The following is a 9,149-nucleotide window of genomic DNA, read 5'->3' as shown; positions in this document are numbered from 1 at the left end:
ATCAGCATTAGCAACCGAATATTTATTCAGGCCGGATCCAGAAATGTGTTACCTAGGTGAGCAGAAGTAGAAGGTGAATGTTCAATCGGCGAGGAGGAAAGCGCCGAGTTGGGTTTGATATTTGAGGGACTGACCCCATCTGTCAGGGGTGTTAGGAAGTCCCTCCTCAGAATTCTTTGAAATACATTTTGTATAGGTATGTCTTGATTTCTAGTGTCCAATTATATTCAAACTTGGACATAAAAGACCCTGTTGCATATAATTACCTCACTTGAGACATCATTTTAGTAGAACTTCAATGCTATTTAACCTTTTTGGGCAGGTACGGGAGGAAGCAGGGAATCTTAACTGGATTTTTCATAATAATTGATATGAAGTTGTGGCCTCTGCTGTATTTTCGGGTCATGACTCTGACGGGTATTGGTAATTTTTCAGTTCGTTTCTTCATAATATATTAAAGATTGATTGTGAAGGAAGCTCTACAACTTGTATTAATCACTCTCGACACCTCATTTCTGATGGAATCCATCGCCACGGGAGTATGAGAGAAGAGACCAGTTTCCCTTTTAAAGACGCACCACAAAATAACTGTATTCTTCTGTATTACTATGATGGTAATTTTACATGCTTTGCATGAAGAAAATGAGAAATAACAAGTATCTAGTTTCAAATTGACAGTGACGAATATAAGGCCAGGGGGATAAGTTAAATGTATAAATATATTATTTAATTAATGTAGTAGTATGCGCAGTACTTGGTGTATTAAGGTGACTTTACACCACACCTTGTATCATCAGTGTAAGATAATTAATATATTATGTTTATAAAACCATACTGAAAAGAGAATGACTAAATAAGTTTGCAGATGAAGTTGTGAAAAAACATTAATTCAAGGAGGGCCTAAATAGTCCACCTGTCATCTTGTAGAATAGCTGTATTATACCAGTATCATCAGAATGATTTGCACGAAGTCATGCGGAAGATACAAGTATGTCACTTTGTCGTGAGTCATGGGTCTTTAATGCTGAGCGCTAACCCACGACTTCCCGCACTCGAAGCGGACACTCTACCACTAAGCTATCGAGGCGGTAGACAGTTTCAGTTGACTGGGGCAGGTCTAACCTGTGATATACCTGCTAACTTTCTAACAGGACACTGCTTGTTACAGTTTATACAAGGTGATCTATAATACTTGATATCATTTCGTGTGTTCATGGTGCCTATAAACAATTTTGCATATAACATGTAGTTACACAGATTCAACAAAGCGTTATTTGATATACATTGTTCATATATTTGACTTGCACTCATTGTTGTTTTATTTTCGGACTCTTTTGGATCGGAGAGTTGACGTATAAGCCGGGCTGTAAGCGAAGATGAACGTTCCAATATATCTTATGTTCATAAACATAAAACGATTTATGTCGGTGGACACAGAACCTTTTTAATAACCTTTGTTTTAGTCCATACCATAATCTTTTTCGCCTAATTATGTGCAGTCTTTCTGTTTTTAGTGATTAATTCGACCAATCTTATCTGATCAGTTTCTTCTACTTACACAATTTCTTTAGCAGACTTTTTTGTTTCGTTTTTCTGAACCCACCTCCTCCCCTGATTTTCACCCTCTCTTTCGTCTCGCAAACTTTACCAGTACCTTTTCTAGTATGACAAGCTTTATTAAAACTGTTTGCTTTGATTTTTCTAGAGTATATGCTGGTAGTAATTGTCTAATTTTTTTTCTTTACCCATTTTATTACAATTGTTTGCTTTGTTTTTTGTGGTGCATGTATGTTTGTAGTAGGCGTTTTCCTGTATGCCTAGTTTTATAAGAATTGTTATTCGTATGTTTTTTCTGGTATGTTTGCTTTTAGTATTTTTCTGTTTGCCAGTTTGGATAAAAATATGTTCTCATGTTTTTTTTAGTATTTTTCATGCAATAAATACCCTTTATCAAACATACACAGTGTTAATAGATTTTATTAAACCGAACCTTACGGCAGGAGCTTGGTGATCGCTTTTTGTCCGTGTCCAGAAACACTATTTCAATATAAATCATGTTATCATTGTGTTTTTTCTGTGAATTGCCGTGAGTACATTTCGTATTAGAGAGCATCTGAAAATTTCAGGGAATATTATCAACATACAAAGTTTTTGGTTGAACTACAAAAACAACACTAATAAAAAGATTATTTTTTTGTTTATCACGCAGGCAAAAATATTTTTCACTGTTGAACACCCGATCTAATATTTTATAGTTACGAAATTCGTAAAACAATATTTATCTTTTGTTTATACAGCGAAAGGTATTTTTATCTTACTAACAAAAAGCTTATGTTTCATAAGAATTATAGATTTGAACCTTAACATCGTTTAACCTTTAGCCTGCTAAATTTCTACAATGGACTGGTCAATCCTTCAATTTGGACAATACCATTTATTATTTGAAGGGGTGTTTACTGAAAATTTACTGACTGAATAGCGAACAGTGTAGACCATGATCAGCCTGCACGGATGTGCAGGCTGATCTTGGTCTGCACTGGTCGCAAAGGCAGAATCACTTGCCGCCAGCAGGCTAAATGTTAATATATAGGGCATCATCCTGTTAACTAACTATTTATGTTCGTAATATCTGATATAGATGTAGTATAAACCTCCAACAGGTATGTTCGGTTACAAGGTCAGCGATATTTGTGTACTTTTAATAGTGGGACGGTCCGTTATTTAGGTAGTGTAATTCAGTATGATAGTCATTTTTATGTAAATAAGACAAGGTAAAACACGCCGATTTTCCCTATTCGGCAGACTAGTCTATTAACTGAACTATCAAACATCAAAATTAAACTATTTGTTTACTCATGACGGTCAAACAGAAGCTGTTGTAGGATAAGACCTGCATAACACGTGTAACGCAAGATATAACACAAGATACACATTTAAATAACTACTTTATTTTATGTCTGGATGTTTTTCCATGTAATACATTTGTGTACATGTGCAACGTATAACTTTCATCTTCTTTCAAATAAATAAAGGATAAAGGAATACTCTAACAGGTACTACTTACGATTCTTCTTTATTAAAATTGAATAAATACTGGATAAACTGCAACTTATTTCAATATAAAAGTAGTGTAGTTAATCCATGTGAGTAGGTTTAAAGCAGCATACCTCCAGATTTGGCTAAAAAATAATCTTTCTTTCAAATTGAAGTTTGGTCATATTATGAACATTAGAATATGATTTTTTGTTTCTAAAACAAACGCTTTTCAATTTTCATTGTAAAAAGTAGTAAAACAGCAAATTCTCATGTGTTTCCGTGACATAAAGTTTGTCAGTAATTAAGTTTTAAAGCCTTCTTAAGAAATATAGTATTTATTTCAAGATATCTAAAAACAATTATTTTTTGTTGTCGAACGATCTGGAGGCATGCCGCTTTAACGTGACCGTTGTTAGTACGCATAGGTTAAAACCTGGTTATAAATTTAGCGAGCTGGAAAACTGTTTCAAATACACCTTACTTCACTGTTTTATTTTGAAGTGTATCAGTTCAATTTCGTCTGCCGATTAGGGAAATCAGCATGATTTGCATAACCATATTTAGATTGAAACCACTACCAGGTATAACTACTTGGAATATTGCAGTGGTTGCGTGCTGGTTTGACATATAGGTGACTTATGTTCAGTCCTCCCAATACTCAAATTTTCAGTCAATAGTTTTTAGTTTTAATTATATTCATTTTGTTAATAAAATGTTGTTTTGTAATTTTGTTGTTAGCTCATCTACGAAGAATTGTCGTCACTTGATCGTCGGTGTCGGTTAAAAGTTCTGTTTAGATGCAATTTTTCTCACAAACAATTTGAGTTACAGTTGTCAAACTTTGCACAGTTTTTTATCATTAATATATAAATATGTAAGCCAAGTCCCATGTCTCTGTTAAGCATTTTGTCAGAATTATGTCCATTTTTGTACTTAGAACATTTCATTTTCTTGGTTAAAAGTTTTGTTTAGGTCCACTTTATCCTAAAAACTATAAGAGCTACAGCTTTGAATCTTTGCACACTTGTTTATCATCATAAGATGAGTACTTAGACAAAGTACCATAACTTTTACCTGCATTTTCTTTGAATTATGGACCTTTTTTTACTTGGAAAATTCGACAATTTTAGTTAAGATTTTTGTTTTGGTCAACTTTACTTGAATAGAACACTAGCTTTGAAACTTTGTGCGCTTGTTTATCATCACTTGGTTAGTACTTCGGCCAAGTGCCATAAGTCTGATATGTATTTTGTTTGAATTATTGCCCTTTGTTAACTGTATGTACTTAGAAAAATTGAATTTCTTTTTATTTATGTCCACTTTTCTTGAACTCACTAAGTGTTATAGCTTTATAGCTTTGAAACGTTGCACACTTGCTTATTATCATAAGATAAGTACAAAAATGAAGAACTAAAACGCTTTCTTGCTTTTTGTGAGAAATATGGGCCCTTTTACTTGTAAAATAAAAAATCAATATTTCTTGCTGTTGTGTTTGTGTTTATTTTTTTTCGTCTTCTTTTTTATCTTGTTTAAATTCAGTTTTCTTGAATATATGTTGGAAACACATGATAACTAGTTGTTTTTACCACTTTTCCTGTTTTCGAAAGCTGAAAATGCCTGTCCAAATACGTTGAAAGCGAGCCCGTGCATATCATTTTGACGCCAACAGTTTTAACAGTCCCCAGAGACGTATGTGTAAAGTTAAAATAATTTGTCTTCGTGATTGCCTTCATTACGTTTACCTGTTACTGTCGTGTTGTCTTTCTTTATTTTTAGGATGTCAGCAACTGTATCTGCGCTTCGTTTTAAAGACAAGGTTGTTATCGTAACAGGTGGTGTCCAGGGTATTGGTAGAGGCATAGTCGATGTATTTGGTATGTTTTCCATCGGTCATTATGCTCTAAACCCTTAAACATCACTCTAAATAATAATTACTTAAATGTTCAATTTCATAAAAGCCGATATAGCAGCTAAATCTGCAGACCAAGATATAAACACATTTACGTTTCGCTTACCAAAAAAAACACTGTAAAACAACTATACGTTTTATATCCCAAAAACTGAGTTTACAGTGATGTTACACTTAAACATCTTTTTTTTCAAGTGTTTCGTCTTTGTTTTACAGCTGAGAATGGTGGAAAAGTTGTAGTTTTCGACATTCAAGGTAAATCAAATTTCACAAATTTGTACCTAGACGTAGTAAGCTTCGATACGAGGGGCTGTTAACTGATTATCAAGAACTTTTGCCCGGCTCATTTGCGTATACTTTGTATATGTACAATGTATATCAATGTCAATATATGCACTAAGCAAATAAAATAAGACTAACGGTGTATTGTTCATTACTTGTAAACGAGAAAATCGTGTAAAAAGAAATAATTGTTTTTACCCTAAATTAAATAGGTACGTACATAATAACAGCGCAAAGTTTTGTATCATGTCGAGCGTATGCTCTTCATCGCGATGGTAAGCGAAGGGTTAATTTTAATATCTCAACAGTCAAATATATTTCGTGTAATAAAACAATCACGACTGCTTTTTATGACATTTCTTTTCAGAAATTAGACATAACATTCCTGCCATATTTTACATTAACAGGCATTGAGCAGGTAAGTATAAATATATAAAAAGAATCGTGTATAGGTGAATATGACATTCTTTAAGTTGTTATAGAATGCAGTTTAAATATATATTACAGACGATGTGGGCTCCAAAATGAAATCAGAAGGACCAGGGGAAATAATCTATATGCACTGTGATATGACCAAAGAGGATGAAATAAAGGTATTGTATACAAAAAGTACTAGAACATTTATCGGAATAAAGCATTCCTTGTCAAGTCATAAAACGCATATTCAAAAGAGTATGGCATTATAAAGGACTATCATAGACCTATATTCCTTCCCTACAAAAATGTAAATATACAGATATTGTTTAAGCATTCTCTTTGTTTAAGTTTTACTTTTGGTTTAATAAGATATGCAATGCACGTTAATAGTCATCGTATGTTTAACATAAACCTTATAATTACATGTTGTTTGCTCTTCTTCAGCATTAGTTTTATCTCCGTGCTCTTGATCTTATATTATAAATAACCATTCTTGTATTTTAGAGTTGTATACAAGAAGCGGAGAAACAGTTAGGAAAAATAGACTGTCTTGTGAACAATGTTGGATTTCGTAAGCATTTCAAATCTTGCTTCGAATAGTTATGTTTATGATCACTTCACATATACGTTTGGGTAGTGTACAGATAGGTGGGCATGCGGGTATACGTGTTTCGGTTCCTGTGGTAAATTAGTCTGGAACAGAAACATGTACCTACACATGTATGTATAAGTTAACATATGCATTTGATATATTAACCCTTATGCGTTGTTTAATGCTTTAAAGATGGAGAGTCTGTGAGAGAGTGTGATTAAAGTTTTAAGTTTTGAGACTTTTATTTACATACCCCTAGTTGCTCAACGTCAGACAACTTTATTCGGGCTGTTAGTGTATAAAATATGAATTACAATCGTAAAACATTCTAGACCTGAGTTCATATTTTTCAGACCCAGGAGCATACACTATTGATGAGTTGTCAGTACAAGGGTTTAAAGATCTTTTGCAGCTTAACTTGATCAGCTATTTCACTGCTAGTAAGGTAAATACAAACATGTTTTAAGATATTTAGTATGTAAAAGTGTCGTTTGCATAGTTACGACGGACCTTCACATTACTACATTTTAAGAGCTTCTACAGTTTAACCGATCATGCGAATGTAAGGATTCGATCATAATTCACTACGACCATACTTAAATCTATCATCTTCAGTATTACTTGATATTAAATGTGTGCTTTCACTATTGCAGTATGCTTTACCATATTTACGGAAGTCAAAAGGAAATATTGTCAACATTTCAAGTATTGGTTCAGCAGCAGCTTTCAGAAATTCTGTAACATACGTGGCTACAAAGGTACTTTGCTATATTTGTTATATACAGGCTGCACGGGATAAAAACATTCGTGTTTGTTGACATTTCTTGGGTGCATTACTTTGTCCTCGTGAGGTACATTTGAAATTTCAAATGGGATGTAAAATTCCATTGTTTGGAAACCACTCAGTTAGTTTGTAGGTCGTCGGTGGTTCTACCAGGGTACGCATCTTAGCCTCCCGTTTTGGCATCTAGGTTATCCTTCTACAATTAACCTGGGAATTAGACAGATTATCTAAACTGTGGGGGGATGCCTCATATCAATTTGTGAGTTTCTAAATGGTGTCGAAAATACAAATTAAAAAAAAAAATGTTATACCCTTTTATGAAGTTCCTACAGTGCAGTGATTAAAATGCATAAAATAATTATGGAAATAAACCCTAAATCAAAGTTATAAACATTTTACTTTTTTGATATCATAAAAAGGTCATTTTGTCATCAATATATTTTCTGTATAATTAAAAGTGTCACATGCTATCGCCTCGCTTGGCGCAAAATTTCTCGGGTGTACAGCTACCTGTGTAATTCATGATTATAATCCAAATGTTTGTATGTAGAATGTTTATGTTATAGGGTGGGATTACATCTTTTACAAAAGCTCTGGCAATTGATGAGGCAAAATATGGAGTTCGCGTGAATGCGTGAGTAAAGTGACAAAGTATTGTTTTTATAGAATAGAAAAAGTGGAAACTTCACAGTGTACTTAAAACAATTTTAATCTTTAGCTTAAACAATTTAAAATATCAAAATTTGTATGTGTTTTTTTTTCTGACAATAAATAATGATATCCCGGTTGAATCCCGATTGACCGTTTCAAAAAAAGATAGATTATACTACTTCCTTATACTTTGTTTATATAGTCTTTATTTTCTTCTTGAAAATGTTTGGTTATTTTGACCATTCTTTTCTAGAATAGCTCCAGGTGCCGTTGAAACTCCACTTCTAAAAGAAGTTTGGCCAGCAGATGAACTAGAAAAGCTTAAAACTTGTCATGTAGGACCAATATATTATTTTGTTGTCTGTAACGCCCATCCACATCATTTAATGAGTTTACTTAATTTAAAAAAAGTAAGATATGACAACATGAAATTTGTTTGAAATAATATAAAATAAGCCATTCGTTTTAAAAAACAATTGCTATCTATATCATCTTGTTAAAACTCTGTTTCTTGTTGATTACACTTAACCTAAACTAAAGGAAGGACAGTTACTTGGAGAAAGAGATGAGGTCTGTCTGCAAGGAACCGTGTTATTGTGACTTAAAAATACAGACAATAACAGTACAGATAATGTCAAAAGGCTAGCTGACACCAAACCAGATTTTACATTTATTATTTAAGAAAAAGTCATTTCCATGCAAGATGAAGATGTAGAGTATGTTTTAATTACATTGTATAAGTTGTGCCTGTTACATGTTTTGTTATCACTTTAGGTATTGCAAAAGATTGCTCAACCAAGGGAGATTGGTCTAGCGTGTTTGTTTCTGGTAGTTGATGCTACATTCACCACTGGAGAACAGCTTATGTGTACAGGAGGATCAGAAATTGGATACGGAATAAAGAATACTGGATTAGCATTTTAAAGGGAAAAACTGTGACAGAAATCGGATACGAAATAAAGATACTGTACTAGCATTTTGACGAATAACATTGTAGAAAAAACCGGATATGGAATAAAAACACTGGATTAGAATTATGATAAGATTGTTGAAGAAATCGGATAAAGAATAAAGAATGCTGGATTAGAATTAGAAAGAAAAGGATGATGCAAAATCCGGATAGAGAATAAATAATACTTACTATAATTACATGTAGCGTAAGATTGTAGAAGATTTTGACTATATGATAAGACGGTTCTGCGACATCTTACTTTGTCATTTTTTACCGATAATGAATACTTTGATAGTGTTGTATACAACATAGTAGGCACATGACATGTTAGTTTTTTTACATCGAATACCTGGCTCATTTTAAAAGTGTCACTATCATATTGATCTTGATAGTAATAAAAATTATCAAAATGTGTTCGTTTTCTTTTGAGGTATTACAAAGCTATAAAATGTATTTCGTCGATAGCGATAGCCTGAGGTTAAGTGCTATCAGTTATTGTAGCATATTCATTCATGATTCTCCTAAA

The 9,149-nt window shown here is 33.1% G+C and overlaps 1 protein-coding gene across 2 annotated transcripts; it reads left to right on the top strand.

Annotated features, from left to right (window-relative positions):
* Positions 1-2,696: 2,696 nt before the first annotated feature.
* LOC123549772 (17-beta-hydroxysteroid dehydrogenase 14-like) lies at positions 2,697-9,037 on the top strand. Of its 2 annotated transcripts, none has more exons than XM_045338151.2 (10): positions 2,697-2,913; positions 4,813-4,910; positions 5,162-5,200; positions 5,735-5,820; positions 6,149-6,215; positions 6,590-6,681; positions 6,890-6,994; positions 7,587-7,654; positions 7,925-8,006; positions 8,446-9,037. In XM_045338151.2, exons 2-10 carry the CDS (start codon positions 4,814-4,816, stop codon positions 8,593-8,595), a joined length of 786 nt encoding a protein of 261 aa, XP_045194086.2. In that variant the 5' UTR covers positions 2,697-2,913; position 4,813; the 3' UTR covers positions 8,596-9,037. The 2 variants fall into 2 exon arrangements, with proteins under 2 accessions (XP_045194086.2, XP_045194076.2); XM_045338141.2 differs by having other exon boundaries at positions 2,698-3,053.
* Positions 9,038-9,149: the final 112 nt, after the last annotated feature.

Source organism: Mercenaria mercenaria, chromosome 15, assembly GCF_021730395.1.
Source record: "Mercenaria mercenaria strain notata chromosome 15, MADL_Memer_1, whole genome shotgun sequence".
In the NCBI taxonomy this organism is placed as follows: Eukaryota; Metazoa; Mollusca; class Bivalvia; order Venerida; family Veneridae; genus Mercenaria; species Mercenaria mercenaria.
This window is presented reverse-complemented; position numbering and strand designations above follow the sequence as displayed.